The 24975-nt window shown below is 42.2% G+C and overlaps 1 protein-coding gene across 7 annotated transcripts in view; it reads left to right on the top strand.

Moving 5' to 3' along the window:
- The window catches only part of Plekha5 (pleckstrin homology domain containing A5), a 179963-nt gene that overhangs the window by 127360 nt on the left and 27628 nt on the right, over window positions 1–24975 (top strand). For 5 of the 7 annotated variants that reach the window (XM_055610336.1, XM_055610323.1, XM_055610314.1 and 2 more), the window contains 5 exons: window positions 726–1185; window positions 2675–2758; window positions 20514–20576; window positions 21299–21379; window positions 21511–21660. In XM_055610336.1, the coding sequence (XP_055466311.1) occupies window positions 726–1185; window positions 2675–2758; window positions 20514–20576; window positions 21299–21379; window positions 21511–21660 (838 nt within the window). Of the gene's footprint in view, window positions 1–725; window positions 1186–2674; window positions 2759–5864; window positions 5985–6720; window positions 6775–15114; window positions 15196–19989; window positions 20026–20513; window positions 20577–21298; window positions 21380–21510; window positions 21661–24975 lie in introns of all 7 variants that reach the window. The other 2 variants (XM_055610298.1, XM_055610289.1) reach the window with 1 other exon arrangement.

Below are 24975 nucleotides of genomic sequence, written 5' to 3'. Positions count from 1 at the left end.
GGTTGGTTGGTTGGTTGGTTGGTTGGTTGGTTGGTTGGTTGGTTGGTTGGTTTTTAGATAGGAAGGGTCTTACTGCAGACCAGATTGGCTTCAGACTTTCAGAGATCCACCTGCCTCTGCCTATGACCCCTGGGATTTAATGGCCTGATTTTACTTACTATCAACTGAAGTGGGCAGATGTGTCTGCATTAAACAAATATACATGATGGAATAATAGTCATGTATAGTTGCTGTAGATCTGTTTATATTACCAGGTGGAACTTCATTTACAAAGCTTTAGCTTTTTTTATACTTCATATAAACATTCTGGCCAACTAGTCTTCCTTTATTTCCTTTCCTTCTTTCTTTTTGTTATGTGCTAAGGTTTATACATGCCAACCAACTCCACATGCCACTAAACTATGTTCTTTTTAAAAATAAAGCCTGACCAGGCTGTGGTAGCACACCTTTAATCCCAGGACTCAGGGAGGCAGAAGCAGGCATATATCTAAGTTCAAGGCCAGCCTGGTCTACCGGGTGAATTCAAGGACAGCTAAGGCTATACAGAGAAACCTTGTCTTAAAAAAAAAAAAAAAAAAAAAAAAGCTAGCAATAAATATAAAAAATAAACCCTGATATGTATTTACTTGCCAGGAAAAACTAAAAAACAGTATTGCTTAAAATTGAATAGCTGTCTCTCCATTTTACTACATCTCTTTAATTTTTACAACTTTTTTTACTTTTAGAGTAATTTCTTATCAAACATTGCCAAGAAATATGCCAAGCCACCGAGCCCAGGCTATGGCCCGATACCCTGAAGGTTACCGAACACTCCCAAGAAACAGCAAGACCAGACCTGAGAGTATCTGCAGCGTGACCCCTTCTGGTCATGAGAAGACAGGGCCTGGAGCAGAGGAGAAGCGGCGGTCCATGAGGGATGACACCATGTGGCAGCTGTATGAGTGGCAGCAGCGCCAGTTTTACCACAAGCAGAGCACCCTTCCTCGGCACAGCTGCGTGAGCAGCCCAAAGGCCATGGTGAACGTTTCTGACCAGACCATGCACTCCATCCCCACATCACCTTCCCATGGGTCAGCTGCCTACCAGGGCTTCTCTCCTCAACGGACATACAGGTCAGAAGTGTCCTCACCGATCCAGAGAGGAGATGTGACGATAGACCGCAGGCACAGGGCCCATCACCCTAAGGTAAGATGCTAACTCGTTGCTTAATGGTGTGTTTCCTTTCTAATATACTGTTTTAAATTAAGTTATAGGCAAGAGAATGGGGAAGTTAGCAAGGCTGTTTTCATCTTAAAAATTAAAACATTGTCAGACTCCCATGACAGAACCTAAGCTTTCAGTCCTTCAAGATCACAAGAGTGGTACTGCTTGTTTGCTTGTTCCTGGCCCAAGCCTCTTATATGCAGGAAAGTGTTTGCATTTTTTTTCTGGTACTTTTACCTTAAGGCAGGACCTCTGTAAGTTGTCTGGGCCTTCAGGGTCCAGGGGGTGGGTCCCGCCTCACCTTTTTAACTTAGATTATAGGTTTGGGCCATGTTTGGGCAATTTTTCTATTGCTGTGATAAAACAGTGACCCAAAGGCATCTTATTGAAAGAAGGGTTAATTTGGGGCTTACAGACAAGGATCATTATACAGACTTGTTATTTGACAGGCCTCTCCCAAAGTAACATGGAACCTTTCACTTCAAAGGGGGAAAAAAAAATTATCACAGATTTGTCACCACCACTGATGGTATCTGAATTTTCAGGCAAAAACTGGAATTTTGGAAACCATTTGTTAGCAGACTGAGTTGGATGGCTTTTCAGGACTGAAAGACTGATGGTGATACTAACATGATCTTGTGGTATTTTATACTGAAATGTAACAACATGCAGAACATTGCATAACTTGCTGAGCCAGTACTGTGCAGATAACTCTTTATTATGAGATCATGCACAGCCAAAGGGTTAAAGTATGATCGGCTAAGGGATGTAGTGTGGCTAGGGGACATGTCCAGTTCACTGAGGTGCATTCAGACACCAGTTCACCAGGAAGCTTTAAGAAAATGCCACTCTTTTTTTAGCCTAGCTACAGATCAAAGATGGTATCTGCACCCACTCAGAAGAGCTTCTCAGTGTTCCCACCCTTACCAACTTAAAGGGGCCCTAGGTAGATTTGTAGCATCCTGCCACTAAAGACTTGTCAGGCATGAAAAGCCACACAAACACTAAATCTGTGAAACTGTTCAGCTGTGCCGCTCCTGTCAGTAAGTTTTCACTAAGGAATATAAGAAGCAGGCCAGCGAGATGATTCTGTAGGTAAAGATGTTTGCTGTGTAAGCCTGGCAACCTGAGGTCAGTGTCCAGAAGCCAAAGGTGGAAGGACAGAGCTGCCACAGAGTTGCCCTCTGACCTCCACGTGTACACCATACACACGCGCACACACACACACAGGTTCTGAGAACCAAGAGTTTGAGCTGGTCATCATAGAGTTACTTGATTCATTAGCATTTGTATTTTAGTCTTGTAAAAAAAAAAAAAAAAAAGTATTTCTCTCATAAACACTAATGACAATTTTAATTGGTATTTTATAATGTAAATTTAAGATTATTCATCAATAACATTTAACCACCACACACACACACACACACAAAGAAGTTCACCACTGAATTCTATTCTTTTTTTTATTTCCTAGCATGTCTATGTACCTGACAGAAGGTCAATGCCAGCTGGCTTAACATTACCGGCTGTTAGCCATCAGAGCCTCCAAGGCAGAACGGTGAGTGTGATAAGTTTACTTATCATATGCTTGCTTTATTTGCTGCCCAGAAAGGCATGAAGCCGACATAGTTTTAAGTGTGAATTTTCAGACATCATCTACAGAAGAGAACAACACTACTTTGTGACAAAGTTTCAACATCAGAAGAACGTAGGCTCATTTAGCCATGTTGATGTCTTTGTGGCTGCCTTCCCCAAAATGTCCAAATAAAGTAGCAAATTTAAAGTTTACTATTTAACTCTGGGCTTTTGATTTGTTATCCCCCTTGTCTTCAAAATATTAGCCAGTCACGATAATACACAGAGGGATGGCTACGAGTCAGGCCAGCGATGGCTGCATAGCATCCGAGACCACATGGCACACATGACTACATAGTTTTGTTTTTGTTGTCTTAAAAACTCAAGTAGCTCAGTAGTGAGTACTTGCGTAAGATATGCAGAACTGGATTCAAGCTCAGCATCTCCTACACCAGTAGTTCTCAACCTGTGGGCCATGGCCCCCTTGGGAGGTGATCACATATAAGATAGCCTGAATAATATCAGATGTTTATATTGATTCATAGCAGTCACAAAATTACAGTTATCACCACAACATGAGGTATTAAAGAGTCACAGCATTAGGAAGGCTGAAAGCCACTGCCCTACACACATCCCCAGCACAGACATGGGAGTGAAGTCCAGTGAGCATCTGTGGCCACAGGAGAGACCTTCTGAGTAGTTCCCTATGGCTTTTGTCTTACTGTGAGTGCAGGTCTTGATATGTAGCACAGGCCGGCCTGGGACTCAATCTGCCTTCTGCTTGGCATCCTCAGTTTTGAGATTACATGAACATACCGCCATACTTGACTTCTCTGTGGAATTTAATAGAAATTACCTACTTTAGGGCCAAAAATACATTGATTTATGTATTTATACAAAGACTGTACAATAGTCCGAGTTGGCCGTGGAGACTCATGCCTTTGGTCCTAGCGTTCCAGAGGCAAAGGCAAGAAGACTGGGTGTCGGAGGCCAGCCTGCTGTACAGCAGGGGAGGGGGAGGACGCACAACAAGTATTTATTATTTTTATTTTGTTCATAGTTCTTCAGTTTAGAAGGCTTTTAACATCAGTTTTTCCAATCAAAGAGGGAACTTTTCCTTTACTTTGCCTTGGTTTTTTAGTTGGTTGGTTGGCTGGTTGGTTGGTTGGTTTGGGGGGATTTGTTTTGTTTTGTTGTTACTGTTTTGATTTGATTTGATTTTGATTTTAGTCAAGTCTTGCTCTAAGAATTTTCCTGGGCAGCCTCTGGAGTACTGAGATTGCAGGTGCCACAACACTGCAGAAGTCCTCTCTCTGACCTGACTGTTGTCAGGACATAGACCTGTAGGATTGTTCATTTTTATTTAAAATTTTCTTACACATTAATCAAAGCAAACTTAACTGATTTTTATCTTACACATTTAGATATAAGGAAATAGTTCCTAATTTTAAATAATCACAGTTTATTAAATATTGTGAATACATTTTATTGAAAACCAAAAACTGTTAAATCCTAGATTGTTTAAAAAAATAAAAGAGAAAGAACTATTAAGTCCTAGGTTGTCATGTGACATAAGCATCAGCAGTAACTGCTGTTATCTGCAGTTCTTCCTTCCATTTTGCTCCCTCTAGTGGATGTTAAGGATCAAACTTATTCACCATTACCCCTACCTTTTTCCAGCCAGTAATGCCTTTTTATTTGTCCTTTAGACGTGAATATACAGATAACTTGGTCTTCTGTCTTTATGACAAATTCATCATTTTAATCTATACATGAACTAGTTTATTTTGGATTTTCTGTCAGAAATCAGCCTGAGGTTTAGAATATCCTACTGTGCCAAAAAGAAAGAAGAGAGTATGGCGGACTCCTTTTTTGCCCACATCTCCTTGGCAAGACCTCATGAGCTGGACATGATGATCAAAAGATAAAGCCTGCCAAAAGTCATGGAGTCACAAAGTGGCTTCCGAGCAAAGGCAGCTGGGCTTTCTGGGTTTCTGTTGGTTGGTTTTGTTTTTTCACTTAACTTGGTTTGAAGTCCCATGCACTGAGCACTGTTGCCTGCTGACTATAACAGGCCGTTGCCTTCTCTTTATATGCCCACCTTCATCTGATTGCCCATAGGAGGTGCAGCTTACTTCTGTGATGCTGGGCCTGTCTGAAGGCAGCAATGAAACTACTATGGGTGTTTAAAAAAAAAACTTTCTGCTCTTGAAAATAGGGAGCCACCACAAATGATCAGAAGAAAGCCGGCCTAAAACTGGTATAGACCAGGTGAACTCAGCAGTACCTGGGCCTGGGACTCTTAGGGGCTGAGTCCCTTTCCCCACCCCTTATAGTTTTAAACAAAGCTCAGAGAAACACCTGTGTGACTGCTGCTGCAGGCCACACCTGAGTCTGCACATGTTGAGAAGTTCACCACTGTTGAAAGCTTTTCTCATCAGGATTCCTAGCGACCATGGGGGCAGGGTCTCCGCTGTTCCAGAGAGTGTGCGCAGGAGTGAGGGGTGCAGGCATACACATAACAATGTTTGTTTTCCTCTTTTCGCTACAAAAAAAAAAAAAAAAAAGAGTGGACATTTGAATCGGAAAAGGCTATAGAAGCTCTCTTGGCGGCATTACAAAATTTGACTGGCCTCACACACCAAATAACACCCAAGTTTTACATTTCTGAAATGTCATTCTATTTACTTGTTCTTTGAAATGGTGTTGGATGGAACAGTGTTGTTCTGTTTCCAGAAGAGCCTTAGGTATTATAGTGTTTCCATCCTGATACATCTTTAATGAGCAGCTTTAACAGTTCTCTGTGCTAAGCTTTATGGTGGTTTTGTGTTTATTATACTTGACATTGATATACTCTCATAATTTCTGAGAAAATGCCTGAATGCCCTGTTGTTTTGCTGTCAAGTAACACTATTCCTTCTGTCTCTCTAGATATCTATGCATTTATGTAGGACCTATCATCATAGTGCCTAGGCACTATGATGCCAACCGTAAGAGGAAACTTGCCAAGAAATCTTGGTTTAATATCTGTCACTTAAGACAATTAATCTGTTTTCCACTGTTTGGATTCTTAAATTGTACTCCTTCAGCCAGAGGAGCTTACGCTGCTGCTAATAAAGCTGAGACGGCAGCAAGCCGAGCTGAGTAGTATCCGGGAGCATACCTTAGCACAGCTCATGCAGCTGAAGCTTGAGGCCCACAGCCCAAAGGTCAGCTATGGAGACGCGTCTGTGTGTGACCATCTGTCATCTGTGCAGTCCGTGTCCGTGGTGTTGAGCATGAGCCTGGACCATCATCACAGGAACAGTACAGTCTCCTATTGACCCTTTGAGAATTCAGCTTACTTATGTGGATGTAGAATTAGGAAAATACAGTCAGGGTGCGTGTCTTCTCAGCCTTCCCCTCAGCTGATTGGGAGGAGCGGGTACACTGAGTCTCGATGGTGCTGCTGCTTAGTAAATAAAGACTTGGACTCCCACAGCTGATAAAATGGGTACCAAAAGCTTAGGTTTTCAAATAAAACAGTAAGTTGAAAATTCATTATAAGCCTTTTGCTCTTACCGGAAAAAATGAACACAAAAATATTTCTCGGCTGCATTCCTGTAATCCCAACATCAGGATGTGGTAGAAGAGGACCAGGAAGTTGGGGGCCAGCCTGAAATCTCTCAAAGGGTTAATAGCCTCTGTTTCTATGGGAAGGGAGGGCTGTCGCACAGAAAAAGACTGGCATGTGAAGCTTCTATCTGCTAGAGCCATTGCAAGTGTTTCCCACTAAATAACTGGGTGACTACGATTTTACGTAGTTGAATATGTCATCTGTGCACGGGCAGAGCATGTCTGTGAAAGTTGTGTGCTGTGATACAACGCTGTGGTAACTGTTTTCCTACCAATTGACCTTTTGACAACCTGCTCTCTGTCCCTTTTTCCTTGATTGATGGCTACTAGAATGAAATTCTTTCACATCATCTTCAAAGGAACACCATATATTTGGATCATCAGGTGGGGTTTGTAGAATTTTTTTATTATGACACCAGTTAGAATTTAACAATTATAGTACAATTTTTATGGCTGCTTAGGTATTTTATTCACTTTAATTAATAACATGATTTGTACAAGTGACAGTAACGAACCCTGACCAAAAGGCAGCTGTGAGGGTAAACGAGGGATGTAAACACTGAGTCACTTATACCTACTGTGTTTCTCATGAACACTCTTACGTATTGAAGCTTGTCCGAGCTTGGGAGGGAGCAGTGAAGGAAAGAACACTATGGATGGCCTGTTGGCTGCTGGGGAGGAGAGCCATATGGTATGGGTTCCCTAAGGAGAGCTTTGGGGTGGATGGAGTGTGTCAGAGGCCACTTTTAGTTGCCTGGGTGTTGTCTCCTCCCGGGGTTTGGTCTTTGCCAAGTTTGCAGGGACTACTTCACAGTGACCTGTGAGTCTTCCCAATGCCTCAGCAGTGGGTGGCCACGGGAATGAAAAGGTAAAAAGTGAAAGGCATGGCGGCTCGTGCCTGTTATCCTGGGGAACACCTGAGTTAAACACACCTTGAAAAGTGAAAAGTGTCGGTGGATAAGAATTGTCCCAGGTTTTAGGGTTGTAGACACTATTAATATTTAGTGGGCCTTGGTATCCTATCAGACACGTTTTCTGCTGACAAATTAATTCTTTAATACAGACCAAGCTAAGCCTTATTTTGACTTGTCTTAAAATGTATAGATCTGAATGTTTTGTCAAATAAAGTTTCTATGGGAAATGTTATAAGACAGATGCTTACATCTTTGAGAGAAAATGGTAAATGCAGCTATATAAATTACTTCTATTTAAAGAGAGATTGTAGCCCAGGATAACCCTTTGCAGATGTGGTTGATCATTTTAATTTTAAAGAAGCACACTTTTCTTAGTATCTAATTTATGTACTTCTCATTAGTTTTTGTCATGATTTTGCCTATTGAAATGCTTCAGAAATTAGCATTTTGTTATCCAGGTCCAGCTCTCCATCACAGAGACTGGGCTGATAAAGCTCAGTCATGTCTCTAAAATATACTTTGGAAGCAGTAAAATAAAGATTCTCAGCTCACATTCCAAAAAGCTTCTGGAGTCTATGAGAAATAAAGTGTCTTTAAGTTCCTTTTGCATCGTAAATGAGAACCTGGTGTGGTCACACACGCTCATGCTCCCCGCAGTCCAGAGACAGGAAGATCACAACTTCACGGCTGACCTGAGCTACATAGCAAGACCCTGTCTCAAGAGAAAAACTTACCTGACTAATAAATATGGCTACCAAGCAAACCATAGCATTCGGAAAACCTGTGGGAAAATACAAAAATTTAGCTTTAAAAAAAAAAAATAGTGTAAGCATGAATCTTCGGAATCAGCCTAATGTTTTGCTGTACTTGATTGGTAATCTCAGTAAAGTGCAGTTCCAGGGATGAACCCAGGGGACTGCCAGACAGATAATGTGTTGCAGCCACCACTGTTCCTGAGATGCATTTCAGTCCTTTATCGGTTTTCCAGAGCAGCACAGGTCCCATCTCAGGCATGCGTGTGCCGTCACTGGGCGCTTCTAAAACTTAGAGAGCTCTAATACAGTGAAATACGGTACTCACAGTCTGTCTGCAGGGCTTTCAAGTAATTTGCCTTTTTTCAGATTCTGAAACAGTTACATTCTTTCCATTTTTAAATTTTATGATAATGGGAATAATTATAGAAATGGATCTTTTGAGTGATACTTTGCATTTAAATAGAACTACTACTGATAGTGAACATTTGGCCATTTTAGATAACAATTAGAATGTGAAACCTTGAACAAAAACGTATCCATATCTAAGTGTGCATAACCTGGATTACCTTGGAGCTGGGCTGACCGCTCAGGTGGTAAAGTGCTTGTTATAAAAGGATGCAGCCCTTCCCCAGAGCCCAGCATAGTGACACACACTTGTGGCGCCACCTCTGTTATGGCAGGAGCTGGCAATCCCTGCAGCAGTCTGGACAGCCAGCCTCGCAAAACCAGCAAGCCTCAGGTCCCAGTGGGTCTCAAAAAGGGGAAAAAACAAACAAACAGAAAAAAAAAAAAACAACAACTATAAACTATGATGCTCCTAGAAACAAAATAATTGACCCTTGACTTAGGTACACATATACTCATAAAAGGTCACCTTAAGAAAATCTCTCCTTAAATACATTTAAAAGTTGTTTGTAGCAATGTATTGAAAATTTTTGAACCATACTATACATTGTATCTAACTATAGCCCTAAAAATAATTATGATAATTTTAGTTTAGTAGAATTTCTCATTGGGCTCAAGCCCTTCCAGCTGTCTGTCTTGTTCCTGCCAGCAACCTTTTTGAGCTGACCAGGTCTGTTGTTATTTCAGGCATTATTGAGTATCCAGGATTTACAGGTTGATTCATCTGTTTTATAGAACCACAAATTAGACAGCAGTTCAAAGGAAAGTGCTCTGGGCAAATTTCAAAGTATACACCTCAAAGAAATTGTGTGTTGGCTGATTCTCCCTTTCAGCTCCTCCCACCCACTCACTTAAATAGAAGCAATCAGTGCAGCCTTCCTCTGGCCTTCTATAGGTGCCATAGTCACCCAAGGAAAACTTGAATTCATTTAAATCCTACTAATTTCTAACATTCATGAAAAGTAGAAAGCGAAGATACTCTCTGAGCTGTGTGAGAGGTGAATTCATTTCTGCTGCCACTGACATTGTACAGCAAATGAGGAAAGCAGCTACCTTGTCAGGAAGCAGGACAATTAACTGGCACGTTAAACACTCGGTCAGCAGATTTTGACTCTGGTCCCAGTAGCATGAGCACTAGAGCACAAGTTCTCTTCTAAGGACAAGTGGTTATAGAAGTGATTAAAAACCACATCAGCACTGGCTGTGGTGGTCATGCCTTTAATCCCAGCACTCTGAAGACTGAGGTGACAGGATTGTGGGAGATACATATATGAGTTGTAGGCCTGGACTACAGACTTTTTCCTTTCTGACATGAATGAGACCGATGAAGAGATGGCGATTTAGGTGTTTCTCCTTATTTCTCTGAACTCCTCCTGCCAACATTTAGGTAGGCAGTAATAACAGGGTAGCATGCTATGAGTGGCTGCTCAGGAAGACAGAGGAGTACAGGAGAGCGCCAGGCAGTGCTGGAGTCAGGGACTAAATGAAGCCTCTCCTGTTTCAGCACGGCATTTTCTTTTTTGTTTGTTTTGTTTTGTTTTGTTTTTCAAAACAGGCTCTCTCTGTGTAGCCTTTTACTGTCCTGGAACTCACTCTGAAGGCAGTGCTTAAACACTTTAGGAGGAGGTAGGAAAATCACTTTTAGATGTTTATGTGTGTGTTTCACCTGCATGTATGTAGGTACACCACATTTGTGACTGGTGCCCCAAGAGGTCAAAAGAGGGCATCGGATCCCCTAGAATTGAAATTATAGACCATTGTGAGCTACCACAGGGGTGTTGGGAAGTAATGCTCTTAATCACTGACCTATTCCTTTTTTTTTTTTTTAATGATTTTTAAAGTCTTTTTTTTTTTTTTTAAGATTTATTTATTTTATGTATATGAGTGCTCTGTCTCCATGTACCTCTGCATACCAGAAGAGGGCATCAGATCTCAGTATAGATGGTTGTGAGCCACCATGTGGTTGCTGGGAATTGAACTCAGGACCTCTGGAAGAGCAGCCAGTGATCTTAACCACTGAGCCTTCTCTCCAGCTGCTGAGCTGTTTCTTTAGCCCCCTACCTTCTAAACTAAACTTTCTGTTTTGGAAATGCTCTATAGTAGCATTTAGATTTAATAATATAGTACCTGCTTATGAGCTATGTTCTACAAGTGCAGGGGACTTTGAAGTCTACAGTGCCATGGTTGGATGCTGTGAACCTTCCTCATCAGCATGCTTCCTTTGTCCTCTCAAGAAACCACAATGGGAAAGTTCCTGCAGATAAGAAGCCTGGCCACTTTGGACAAGTAAACCAAGGGGGCTGCCAAGGGGAACAAAAGCTCTGCCCTGGCTGAGTGTACTCAAGTGCTGCTAGGGTATGGCAGTTGTTGAGGTTGAAATCCCAGGAGGATGTTCAAGCAGTCCTTCCCTGAGGTGATGGCTGAAAGGGCTTCTGCTGCCTTCCTTTCCCACGGCAACTCAGCAGATTCTTTCTGTTGAGCTTCCAAGCATACTTCGTTCTAACAGCCAAGGGTCCTGGAGTTTTTATTTCTATGCATGAGGAAAAGCTACAAGGCAGTATTTGAGGGGGTGTGATGGAGGGTAGGCATTCGGTGGAGTAAACTAAGAAAACAGGTTTGTTTGTTTGTTTGTTTGTTTGTTTTTTTGAGAAGACAAATGCGTTTAATCTGATTTAAAACATACATATCAGAATATCACATACATAGTATCACATAAAATTTTCTTAAAAAAAAAAAACTGTTCTCACACACATTACATCCCAGCATCCCTCCCTCCACTTCTGTCTCCCCCTCCTCCCTTCTCGCTCAGATCAACTCTGAAGGATGTTTTTTAACCCTTATCCCAAATTCTCTTCCTAGTTCTTTTGTTTGTTGTCTTGGCTTTTGTTTGGTTTTTGTTTGTTTGTTTGTTTGTTTGTTTTTGTTTTTTGTTTCTCTGTGTAGACCTCGCTGTCCTGGAACTTGCTCTGGAGACCATGCTGGCCTTGAACTCAGATTCCCCTGCCTCTGCCTCCCACCTTCTAAGATTAGACGGGTGCACCACCACTGCCCGACCAAACTAGTCTTAATGGTGTCTTCTTATACCTTGCTGCTAAAACTAAATAATCTTGTATCAATCTTTATCCCTTTAATGTTTGTATTACATTTATTGTGAATAGTGTGAATGTGTGTATGAATGCACAAGAGAGAAGAGTTAGTGAGGAGGTCAGAGTCCATTCTTCCCTTGGTCATGGGGAACAAACTCAGGTTGTCAGGATTGTCAGCAAGTGCCTTTAACTTGCTGTGGACTGTCTCCCCATCCCTTCATGTCTACTCTTTTTTTTTTTTAATTATTTAATTTTATTACATGCGCATTAGTGTGAAGGTGTCAGATCCCATGGAAACAGCATTACAGACAGTTGTGAGCTGCCATATTGGTGCTGGGAATTGAACCCAGGTCCTTTGGAAGAGCATATACAGTGTACTTAACCACTGAGCCATCTCTCCAGCCCCCATGTCTACTCTTGATGTTCTTTTCTCCATCTCTTTTCTCTTTTTCTTCCTTTTTGGTTGAGACATGGGTCTCATAGCCAAGCAGACTTTGATCTTCCTGCAATCTGTTCTTTGTTGTTGTTTTGTTTAATAGAGTCCTCTCGTGTGTGTATGGGGGGGGGGGTCCTACTCATCCCTCTTTCTCCCCTTCCTATCTCCTTTCTCTCCCTTCCCTTTTCCCTCTCACTTTTTCTGCTTTGTCCCTCTCCCTCTGTTACGTGATAAAATTTCTTCTGGGGATGTGTAACACACGTTCATTAACCCCAGATAGGGAGCCTATGGCAAGCCAAAGTATGGATACTATAGAGGGTAAAAATTCTGAGCTCACTTCTGGGTTTTAAAAAACTCAAGAGTTCAGAAAACACACACACACACACACACCTGTGAGAAACCTTATGTAAAGCCTGCTTCCCAGTCAGTTCCCTGTTGCTTCTTACACCATCAAGGCAACCTGCTGTGAGGTTTGTTGCACAGTATGACCTTGGGGTATTTCTTGGCTCCCTACTGCCAGGATGCCTTTCTTTTTAGAGCTGCAACACTTCTGTTGGGGAAACCTTTCCCCTCAGAACTGTAATCCTTAAAGGTACCACCAAAGTTCAACTTGGTGAATCAGTGAGTTTTATTGTGATTACTTAGAGGAATGTGAGTGAGGGGTTTCTTCCAGATGCAGAAGGATCACCAAAGCCCACCCCAGCATAGGTGACCATTTACAAAAGCGGAGAACCTGGAGCACACTGCCCAGCCTGCAGGCAGCTCAATAGGTTGGAGACTGTCCTTTCCGGAAGCCTCCGTTGGTCTAGACCCCTTCCAGGCAGCTCAGCTGGTCTCTGTTTCATCCAAGCAGCATAGAGTCTCTGTTTTGCAACTTGGCCCCTCTGAGAGTGACTCTTGGCTTTTACTGTTTCCGATGACAGGGATGGGTCTGGTAAATATGGTCAGTTTGGGGGGCTTCCTGAAGCTATTGTAAAGGTAAAAAGCTTTTCTGCACAATGGAGTGTTGGAGGAAACATATATTCTCCCCCACCCCATCCCGCCATCTCTCTCTCTGTCCTTCTCCCTCTCTACTCTTCTCCCTCTTCCCCATCCCCAATATACATGAGCTTGGAAGTTGAAGCCCAGGAAGTTCTTGAGTAGAATAGGGTTCATAATGGCAGGATTCTAAGAAAACTAACTAGACATAGGGTGGATTAGAACTCTGAGCGTAGACTTAATGCCCACTTGTCAGTCCTCTGATCTCTTAACTTGGTCTGTCCAGTGCCTACCTGATTATCATACTGTGGCTGATTGTTCTGGTCTGTGTTGGCAACTATTTCACCTGTCTTAACCTTTTTCCATGAAAGTTTCTTTCCTCACATTCTCTCAACTATGAGTTTGTCTCTTCAGTTTTCTGCTTGTTGTTGTGTTCTTTTATATTCTGTCAGAAAGCAGAGCTTGTAGTATGAACTTCCTTGATGTGGGCTTGTTTGCAAAAAGTTTACTTTGGGAGATTTAAGAGCAAGTTGAGAACAAAATGAACAGGGGATGACAACCATAGGTACCTACCTAGGTCTCATCCCATTAAAGTTTGACAAATGAACAAGAACTGGGCAAATTGTACTGGTTCACTGGGGAATTACCCAGAGGAACTAGACAGGAGATTGGCTCTACCCTGCACTGCTCTAGGGCTACCCCAGAGTCAAGCTGCCCCTGCCCTGAGGCAGTTGGCATATGTACACATTGGTTGGTTTCACATGTACAGGATACATAAGCGCTGGGTGGGTTCTCACATTAAAACAAAGGATAAGCTGACATGGAGAGGTGGAGAACATCTCTTTTGCATTTTAATCACGTTTTAGTTAGGTCTCCAACATTCTCACTAGTGAACTTCTCATCTATAGCTCTCATATCTGACAGTGAAAGCAAAAAGTGAATAGGATCCCAAGGAGGGTGTGAATCATTCTGTCCAGGGGCTTTTTAGAGCAGACTGCCCCATGACTGGATTATTCTGTCTACACAGAGATCCTCAGGTTGTATAAGAGTTGCCTGGGAATCATGTCCAGTGGTTCCAGTGTATGTGGGAAAGGGATTACTACTCTAAATAGACTTTTGATTCACATTTTAGATTGGCCTGCACATTGCAATGCTTTATTATCTATCCTAATATAATATGATAGTCATTGATCAGCTGCATTGAAGAAGTAAAATCTGGTTGCAGTGCTGCAGTCGGTGAGGTTTTTATGACCTCTACTACAGGATAGTCATGTGCTTTGCAAATGCAGTGGGCAGTGCACACCTTAAACCCAGGGAGAACAGAAATACTTCTTTTCTAATATGTGGAAGATGAGAAGCACATAAATAATTCCACTTCTGCAGTGATAAACAGCAGGCCTGTTTGCTAGCCTTTTCTCTCCATATCAGAATGCTTGTCCTTTGAATGCTCCAGCTAACTACAAAGCCTGCTGCATGAAACTGCTTTTTTAGAAGCAATAATGAATTAGAGTATAATTGGAAATGTGAGTCATGCTTTCAGCCTACCATAGCAGGAACTAAGGAAATTTACTGAGTCTTTGACGAATAAGTTTTATTTTAAATGCCCTTGAATGATTCTACATATGCCATAATACTTTGAGAAAACCCAAGAGTGTATGAAAATATCAATACTAATTTTAATAAATTATATTATCTACGTGATAAAGATGTTATTATAAAATTTTAATAACTGTTAGAAATAAGTTATTTTTGTTCTTCTGACTAGCCTTATAAAGAACTGAGTTTTGTTACTGAATAAAATTAAACAATTATTTTTCTCCTTCTGAATTCATAGGTTGTCCTTCTCTAGAAAGTTTAAATTCTCTGTATATTAATGTTTTATCAGCTAATATATGTAAAAGTTGATTGGATATATTGATTAAAGTGAAATACGACTGTAGCATTGCAAGTCAGGTTTATTTTATAACCTTTGGTGTGTTTGTAGCTTTTTATATTTATAGATCTTAAGTGTGTGCCACCATGGGGTGAAATGTGCGCACCTGCACTGTTAGGAAGATACTAAAGTAGAGGATATATTTACAGTGTCGTCTTTCAAATCTACCTGTGCTGTAAACTGATGTTTGCTGTATGCTCCTCCTGATTTGAAATAGATGAAAGAAAATGAACCTATTATCACCATGGTTCACACAATGATTGAGAACTCGGCGCTAAGACCACAACTGTACCAACAAGTAAGGTCTTGGACACTGAATGACACTGCATTGTCATCTGCAAACCCCTCAGTGACAGCCTTGTCTATCCTCAGATTTGCCTCATAACATCAGTGTTTCTACCTTTTGTTTCTGTTTGTTTGGGAAACCACACTTCATCCACGCTGCCCAAGATGCTGTGGTACCCTTAGCATGGCTTTGCTGAACACTCGCCCTTGAATACTGTGTGCCATCTTCCTAAAGCTTTTGTGTACATCATGTGGTTGATAGATACTTGGAGGTCTGCAGTACACTTAGCAGGAGCTATTCAGTGTCCGTGTATTAATTCTGAAGGCATTACAAATGGATTTCAGGGAGAAGGATTTGTAGAGCTGTTTCCTTTTATGTGCACCCCCTCCAAACCTCTCCTACTCCAGCATTAGTACCTTCTGTTTATGTGGGAGGTGATTATGAGGTTTCTGTATCAATGAAGTAGAACCTAGCCAAGTTGTAACACAGTAGGGCTGTTGGTTCTCCTTTATTATCACAAGGGTAATCTCCTTACCCTATTCCTTTTGCTCATTCACAACATGTCGGGGAGTTAGCAGGCTTTGATTTAGGAACCTTGGTAACCTGCAGATCTGCAAAAGAAGTCACATGTTTCTCTCCATTGTTTCCAGTTATTATTTATCCATGGTCCAAATGTCCTTGGCTCTGTGTTCAACAGCATCAGCTTCTTCCCCTTCGGCACCCTACAGTTCTCTGGGCTGAACAGCCTATTAAAATATTGATTGTTAAAACATAATGAAGATGGAAGAGTTAACCCACATGAAAAATGAATGTAGATCCTATTTCAAATGTGAGAAGCACCTAATAAAAGGACACCTGTGAGCTTGCACCAGCCACAAAGGCCTAGGCGCCTCCATCTTTGGAGTGTGCTTGAAGTCAGGTAGCAGGACCAGTTTTCAAAATGTTTAAAGTATGTCTAATGACTGAAACATTTTTAATTTTCTAGAGATAACCAAAATACTAAATATTTAAAGTTAAACAGCTTTACTTTAAGAGAACGTAAGTGGCACCTTACCTTTTCATGTATGTGTCCATGTGTGTATAATCCTCCATGGTGCACATGTGAAAGTTAGAGGACAGCTTGTTAGGTCCCGTTCTCTCCATCCTCTCTACTCTGTCATCTCTAGCTCCCAGCTCAGGTCCGCAGGCCAGAGGCACGTGCTTTGCCCACTGAGCCATCTTCCAGCCCTGCTTCCTCCTAAGTGCTGGGATTGTGCTGTACTCATGGGCCACCACACCTGGCTGCTACTGCTTGAATTTGCATATTGTCCAAGGTACCCTCCTGAAAACTCACCTAGATATCTGGTTTTCTCCAAATTGACCAAACGAAAAGGATCTAAAGTTTAAGAGTAAACAAGTATCAAGGTTTATCTTATTTTGTTATTTAATGAGTGTGGATGGTTGGTTTGCACCATGTGTGTGCCTAGTCCTTGAGGCCAGAAGAGGTCTTCAGAGCCCCTGGGTCAGATGGAGTCAAACCCAAGTCCTCTGGAAGAGTAGCCAGTACCCTTGATGAGCCACCTTTCCAGGCCCTGCATCAGATCTTTTGAAATCTCCTGAATTTGTTCGTCCCTCTAAAAGTTCGTCTACACTTTTACTGGAGGCTTTAGAGAAGGGTGACTGTTAGTGAAGTTTCTCACCTAATGAACATTTCTGAAAGACACATGCCAGCAAATACCTGTTGTCCTATGAGCATTATTTGCTTGGGTGGTTTCTTGGTTGGTAGTTTTATGTGGTAGGGTTTTTTTTTTTTCTTCATTGTTTGTTTGTCTTTTTATTTTAAGATAGGGTCTTACTATGTAATGCCGGCTTGAAATTCATTATGTAGCCAGGCTGCCCTTGAACTCGGGTATCCCTGTCCCTCTGCCTCCTCAATGTTGTTGGGATTAAAGGTTTGGTCCATGTATGGCTGGTAATTCTACTTTTGTTTTTGAGATAAGGTCTCATGTACCTCAGGCTGCCCAGGAATTCAGTAAAGGTTACCTTGAACGTGTGGGCCCCTGCCTCTTCCCCACCGGTGCTGGGATTACAGGCATATATGGCTCTGCCCATTTGGTCCTAGGGATTGTACTGATGACTTCAGGAAGGGTAGGTAAGCACTGTACCAACTTAAATCTCCAGCATGTTGGATAATATATTGTCAAACTTAAGAGTTTAAAAGACCTGGAGGGGACAGGAGCTCCAAAAGGAGACCAATAGAGCAACTAAAAAAAAAAAAAAAAAAAAAAGGGCCCTGGGGTCCCTGCAGAGACTAATACCCTAGCCATGGACCATGCATGGAGAGGACCTAAAACCCCTGCTCAGATGTAGCCGATAGACTAATCTCCAAGTGGGTGCCCTAGTAAGGGAAATAGGGACTGTCTCCGACATGAACTGAGTGGCTGACTCTCTGATAACCTCCCCCTGAGGGGGGAGCCGCCTTACTAGGAAAACAGTGCAACCAGTCCTGATGAGACCTGATAGGCTAGGGTTAGATAGAAGGAGATGAGGACCTCCCATATCAGTAGACTAGGGAAGGATCATAGGGGGAGAAGAGGGAGGGAGTGTAGGATTGGGAGGAGACAAGGGAGGGGCCACAGCTGGGATATAAAGTGAATAAATTGTAATAAATAATAATTTTTTTAAAGTTTATTTCCAAAGCCAGGCATGATGTTTCACACCTATAATCCCAAGCACTTGGGAAGGTAAGGTAGAAGATTGGGGCCGGAGAGATGGCGCAGTGGCTAAGAATGCATACTGCCCTTGAAGAGGACCTGACCTGGGTTTGGTTGCCAGAGCTCACAAGTTGGGATTGAACACCCCTTTCCAGCACCTGCACTCATATATGTTTATATTCACACATGCACACACACAAGGGATTTTAAAGGCTGAGTTTTGTTTGGTTTTGTTGTTATATACTCATTTTAGTTTTAATTTTAGGTATTGTTTGGTGGGGGTGTTTTTTGGACAGTCTCACCATGTAGCTCTAGCTTGCCTGGCACTTACTATAGACCAGGCTGGCTTCAAAGATCTACCTCCCTCTGCCTCCTGAGTGCTGGGATTAAACACCTTCCTTACCATGCCCAGCACTGTGAATTGAATTTTAACTAACAATGTTATTTTTACTTAATACCAAGCCGGTTTTAGTGAAAGATTAAAAAAACAACAACACAACATTGGAAGACTAAAGCTGAGTGAAAAGAGCACTTGCCAGCACTGCCAGGTTCTGGGTTCCATCCCTAGCACAACAGAAAAGAGGGGGAGAAGAAAATGAAACCAAGAACTGACAGGAAGCCTTGGCTGTAGCCCTTGAAGTGAAGGCTCTTGCCACCAAACCTCCCAGCCTGAGTTGGACCCCTGGGTCCCGCGAGGTGGAGGGAAGAAAGCCGTCCATCTTATCTCCACATGTGCACTGAGGCAGGGTATACCCACCCACATAAACACACACCCAAAAAGGCTTTCGGAGGAGCATGGTTTGGATCCGGGGGTAGGGGTCTCTTCGTGATTTAGGAAAGCACAGTACCATTGCTGTTTGGTGCCATTCATTTGTGACCCCAGCTCGTGGGAGGCAGAGCCAGGCTCCTGTTCGTGAGCTCAGTACTGCACTCCTCCAGCCACATCCCCATGTCATGGACTGGTAAAGCTGCTTTGCATTTAACTTTAAATATGAAGCGAAATGTACTAGAGCATCTCAATAGCATAAGGCCTTTTGTCTTTAATTTCTTCTAAGTGTAGAAACTATGATTTGGGCCTTTTCCAGTTGGTGTCATGGAAAGAAGCATTTTAAAGCTCGCTCTGTCCCTTTCCAGGAGAGAGTGTAAGCTGCTTTGGATTCAGGTGCTTTAGTCTAGAATAGCATTTGCCATTCGTGCAGGTGCTGTTGGCTGATCCTTACGTACAATAGTAGATATATTCTTTTACCATCAAATTCATTTTTCATGTAATATTTATTTCTATACAACCCTGTGGTTTAATGATCATTCTGCATACCTTAAATAATCACGATCCATTTGCATGAGGTATGTAAAGTCATAAGATGAATAATGTAATTTGGGATTTATTTGTATGTTTGCAATGCTTGAATTTTTAACCTTCTAATCTCCACATTTCTAGATCCATTTAGCATTCTCCACTGTTTTAAAGCTATAACAGTCAAGCGTATCTTAACAGAGGGATCATATAATCAAACATAATGGATTTGTACATGTATATATATAGAATTCAGCTCCCCAAACTAGACTATATTGGGGGAGTAGGGTTCCTGAAGCAACAGTAAGGGAAAATGTGCCGTTTAGTAAACATACAATAAGGTCCAGCTCAATTTTGCCTAATATGTTTTTGTTGCTGTCTAGCAATCAATATAAAATCAAAAGACAAGAGAGAGAGTGAAATGGTGCCTGCAGAGGCTGTGGTGTGCTCTGGGTATGACTGACTGAGATGGCTGTGGAACTCTTGGTAAGCACAGTCAGAAATGAGGGTTCATGTGCCTGAAAGACGATTAGAAGAACATTAAAAGATGTTTCAATACACGGAAAACTAATTCCTTACAAGGCTGGAAGTCTTATGTGTTCCATTGCAGAGTGCTTGACAGTTATGCATGAGGCATTGGGTTCAGTTCCCAACACTACAAAAATACTAAGCGTTTACAATATATAAATCAGCCAACAAGTATAAACTTCTTTTATAGTTTGTTTATTCATAACTTATAGCATAGGCTTTCAGGTTTATGAGGTTTCAAATTATTTCCTCTTTGCAATTAAATCCGCCCTTTTCCTCATTATCTTTTAGTTCTTAAGACAGAAGAACAAGATAAGTCTCTATTGTGTATGTGTGTTTATATTACATATATGTACACAGTGTGCTATAGGTCTTGTTGATACGGTTGTGCTAAGATGTTGGTTTGAGTGCACACACAGCTGCACCGTAACAGACGCTTTCCCTGGACATGCTGATGCAGACATTTGACTCAGTGCAGCTGCTATGGTTGTGTTTGTCCGTTTTCCATCAAAAATACTGTTTGTCTTTACAGTGGAAAACGGAAGGTGCTATATTAATTTTGTTTGGCCAGTTTGTTGTCTGACAAGTTTGCTTTGGCATCATTCTTATGTATCTGGCATATCGTATCACTGCTAAATGTTTCTTTACTTTCGTGACGGTTTGTGCTTGAATTAAATTTCTAGAAGTGTAAAAATAATTAAAATCCCAGCTTGCCATACCGTCATTTTGGCAGAAATTTAAAGTATTCACTATAGATTGTCTACATTACTTAAATAGGATTTTTAAAATTGCTTTATGGCATCTTTTTCTTATAGCTTTCACAAGATGAATGTAGAGGCACATTATACAAATACAGACCTGAAGAAGTAGATATTGATGTAAGTATTTCTGGGCCCCAGAGCTCACTTTGTAGACTAGGCTGGCTTTGAACTCAGAGAGATTCCCCCTGCCTCTGGCTCTCAAGCACTAAAACGAAAGGCGTACACCATTACGCCCAACTATTCTTAGGAAATTGTAAAGGTAGAGCCAGGAACCATGTTGGTACACTCCTGCAATCCCAGCTAAGGCAGGAGGACTTGAGGATGTTCCAGGCCAGCCTAGACTGCAAAAGACTACTTTGTCTCAACTAAACATGCAGATCGACAAATAAATTAATGGTTTCCACTAGGGCTGTAGTTTGGAGGTAGAGCATATGCTTAGCATTTCTGAGACTCTGGGCTCCGTGCCCAGAGCCAAAAGAAGAGGAAAGACATCAGAGCATTTGATGACTCTTACTTTCTCCCCACCCCCCTTTTGAAGCAAGGTCTCCCTATGTAGACCTGACAGGGCGCTAACTTGGAAAGATCTGCCTGCCTCTGCCTCCAGAGAGTAAAGTCATGCACTACACTCCCTGCCCAAAATCTCTTACTTTCCATTGTTCTGATTAAAATAAAAGTGTGCTAAAGAGGGAAAATGTGACCAGAATGTATTGTATAAAGTTTTTTCAATAAAAAAATTAATTTTTTTATTAATTAGGTAGTCTCTGACTGTTTGAAATGGCTCCCTTCCCCTTATTACAGGAAAGACTTTAAATTGCTAACAAAGACATCTTCTCTTCTAGGCCAAATTAAGCAGATTGTGTGAACAGGATAAAGTGGTCCGTGCTCTGGAGGAGAAGCTGCAGCAGCTCCACAAGGAGAAAGTAGGGCGATTCCCTTTACTATCTGCAGTTGATGTTGCTGCCTGTGCTGATATGAGGACACTGGTAGCCAGAGTTTCGTGGATTAACTCACTGATGCAGAACATTAAGTGTAGTCCTCTTTGTTACAACAGTACACGCTGGAGCAAGCCTTGCTGTCAGCCAGCCAAGAGATCGAGATGAATGCAGATAACCCAGCTGCCATTCAAACTGTGGTGCTTCAGAGGGATGACCTGCAGAACGGGCTGCTGAGCACGTGTCGGGAGCTCTCGAGAGCCACTGCAGTGAGTGTGTGGTTTTTCCTAGAGATTGTCTGGATCACAGCCTGCTGTCACAGTACTGGGAGACTGAGGCATGGTGATCACTAAGTTCAGGACCTGCCTGATAGTGGAACAAGTTCAGGGTCAGCTTCTGCAACGTAGTGAGAACTTCTTAAGAAAACAAGAGGCTTACCCACTCGGTCAGTAGTAGAGCCAGGTATGGTACCATACCCTTATGATCCCAACACTCAGAGATCCAGGCCACACCCTGTCTCTGGGGGGAGGGGAAGGCTCATTTAAACTGATGGGGTGACATGTGCCCTTAATCCCAGCATTCAGGAGGCAGAGGCCGATAGATGTGTAAATTAATTTGAGGCCAACCAGAGCCCCATAGTGAGACTGTATCACGAAAAGTACAAACATATTAAATAGTGCATGTTTTGTCTTTTCTGTGAGTTTGCGGGGCCGTCTTTAGGGTTGTTATCACAAGAGATGTTACGCCAGACATGGTATCACACCCTGTAAGACAACACTTAGGCGTCCAGGGCAGCCGGTCCTACACAGTGAGATCATGCCTCCAAAAGAAAAAGAGAACAAGCATTAACTCTTGTTGGCATGCTTGTGTTTAGGACATAAAACAAGGCTGTGCTTTTTCTGTGGTCTGAACTTTTCTCCTTTCTTTATGAGGCCCATGTTCACCAAGGGAAGGACTCTTGCATCTTGTGGAGGCAAATGGAAATTCTTTTTTTTTTTTTTTCCTTTTCGTTTTTGAGGTAAAGTCACACACAAAAAAATTCTTAAATATGTTAAAAAATTTATTTTATTAGCCAGGCAGTGGTTTTAATCCCACACTCTTTGAATCCCAGTACTCCAGAAGCAGAGGCAGGAAGATCTCTGAGTTCTAGTCCAGCCTGGTCTACAGAGGGAGTCCCAGATGGCCAAGGATACACAGAGAAATACACAAGTGTTTGATCCCATACACTTGCTTAGGTGTAGTGGTATCTACTTTACCACAGGCCCAGATACAGTCTTGTTTTTATAATTAACTTATCAGAAAGCTCAGTTGATAATGTGCTTGCCTAGTGCACAGTTCACCATCATAAAACCAGACACAGTAGCCTGACATCCCAGAGTGATCAGAAATTCAAGCTCATCCATCCTTGCCTATATAATAAGTTCAAGGTGGAGGCCTGCTTGGCCTACCTGAGATCCTAGAGAGAAAGCTGTTAGGCGGAAGGGACAAAGTCTTAGTGGGAAATAATTGTTTATGTCCCTCTGTCTGTTTCTTTGATGGGTGCTAGGTTGAAACCCACTGCCTTGTACATCGTAGGGAAACACTCTGCCACTGAGCTACATGCCAGCCTTTGTTTTTCCGGACTTTAGCTGTGTAGTCCAGGTAGCTTCGGACTCAGCATCTTCCTGTCCACACTCCAGTAGTCCTGAGACTTCAGGCATGTGTCACGATACTTGGCTCTGAACCTGGTGAGCTAAGACACATCCTTCCACATGGATACAGACATCACTTGCGTCTGTACATAAATGCAATGGTGCTGCAGTGGGCGGCTGCAGGCGCTCATCACAGCACACTGCACTCATCCTTGGCACTCAGCAACTGAACAGATTTAGATTTGTGTTAGATTTCTGTAGAATCTCTTCAGATTCCAGTCACCTCGTGGCACTGGCTCAGATGTGAGCCCGGGGTATCGCAGTGCAATATTTAGGCTCTCGGGGGACCCAGCTCCAGTTCTGAGGATATTGTCCCCTTACTGGGAGGCCATAAAGCTCCACAAAACTAACTTTAGCATAATGTGACCCTTAGCAGACCTGTGTTCCCGACAGGGCGATCATAAGTTTGAGGCTAACTTGGGCTACACAGCCAGTTAAAAGCTAGCCTGGGAATACTTATCAAACCCTATAAAAAGTCCATTCTTAACTATTTTTAGCATTATACTTATATAATTTGCTACATTATTTTGTTTGTTTGGAGAAGGTCTCTAACTGCTTATCTATTTGTTTGTTTGGAGATGGCCTCTAACTGCTTATCTATTTGAGGATGGCCTTGAACACTTGAACTTTTTGCTTTTACCTCCCAGGTGTGGGCTACCAGGCTTTAAATACGGGATCTGCTATGACCCTGAGAAATCAAATGATGTTCCTGTCTCAGCCCCCCAGGTAACTGAGACTGCAGAACAGTGAGCTTGCATCCACCTACAGGAGGCTGGGGAGAAGCTAGCAGCAGTACAGCCCCTTTTCTTCTGCTCTCTAGATGTGCGTCACTTCCCACTCACATTGTGTATGAGAAGCTGCAGTAAAGATGGACAGCAGACCCAGCAGGATGTGGGGCTTTCTTGTCTCAAGGCTGGCAATCCCCTACCAGTCACCTGCTTGTTCCTTTCATTTCTCTAGGAAAGATAGGGATTCCTATGAGATGTTCTTAACATTTTGCTGAGTCTGTAGACAGTTGCCCTGCTATGAATTCTTTTCTTTTTTTAAGATTTAGTTTTATTTATGTGGGTGGGTACATGCCTGAAGAAGCCACAAGAGGGAGTTGGAGTCCCTGAAGATGGAGTTACAAGCAGTTGAGAGCTGCCTGACATGGGTGCTGGGAACTGAGCTCAGGTCTTCTGCAGGTGCAGCAAGCACACTTAACCACTGAGTTGTCTCTCTGGCCTTCCCCTCCCCCTTTTAGGCATCACTGTGTAGCCCTGGCTAGCCTAGAACTCCCAGAGCCTACCTCTCTCTGCCTCCCAAGTGCTGGGATAAAAGGTCATCATGTCCTATGACTTTGAAAACATTTTTGCACAAAGGAGATTAGGCACTGCCCTACCCTGGCCTGGACTCTGCTGTTCCTTGAGATTCCCAGCCTCATTTCCCTTCCAGAAGCCTTCAGAAGTCCTCTACTTATGTTTTCTGTTCCTATGATATGTACAAATCACAAGACACACAGTTCAAACAAACAAAAAAGCTAGCAAGATGGCGTAGCCTACAAATGTACTTACTTCCTGATGATCTGGGTTTGAGCCCCCAAACCTACATGTTGGAAGAAGAGAAATTACTCTCGAAAATTGTTCTCTGACCTCCATGTACGTAAGCACACACAAATAAATAAGGATATAAATAAAATGTGAGTATGTTTTTTAATAGAAGATTACTAGAGAAATTTTTATTAAAGGAGACAGATTTCTCCTTTATTTATACTCACATAAAAGTCTGCTGAAGCCACTAATGAGGCTAATATTCACATAAACAAACTTTACTGTTTTGCTTCCTTTTTTTCTACTGGGGATTGACCCAAGTCCCTTCATATACTTGACAAACACTCTACACTCCACATTCCTA

This window comes from Psammomys obesus, unplaced genomic scaffold (assembly GCF_907164565.1).
Source record: "Psammomys obesus unplaced genomic scaffold, mPsaObe1.curated_primary_1811, whole genome shotgun sequence".
Classification (NCBI taxonomy): domain Eukaryota; kingdom Metazoa; phylum Chordata; class Mammalia; order Rodentia; family Muridae; genus Psammomys; species Psammomys obesus.
This window is presented reverse-complemented; position numbering and strand designations above follow the sequence as displayed.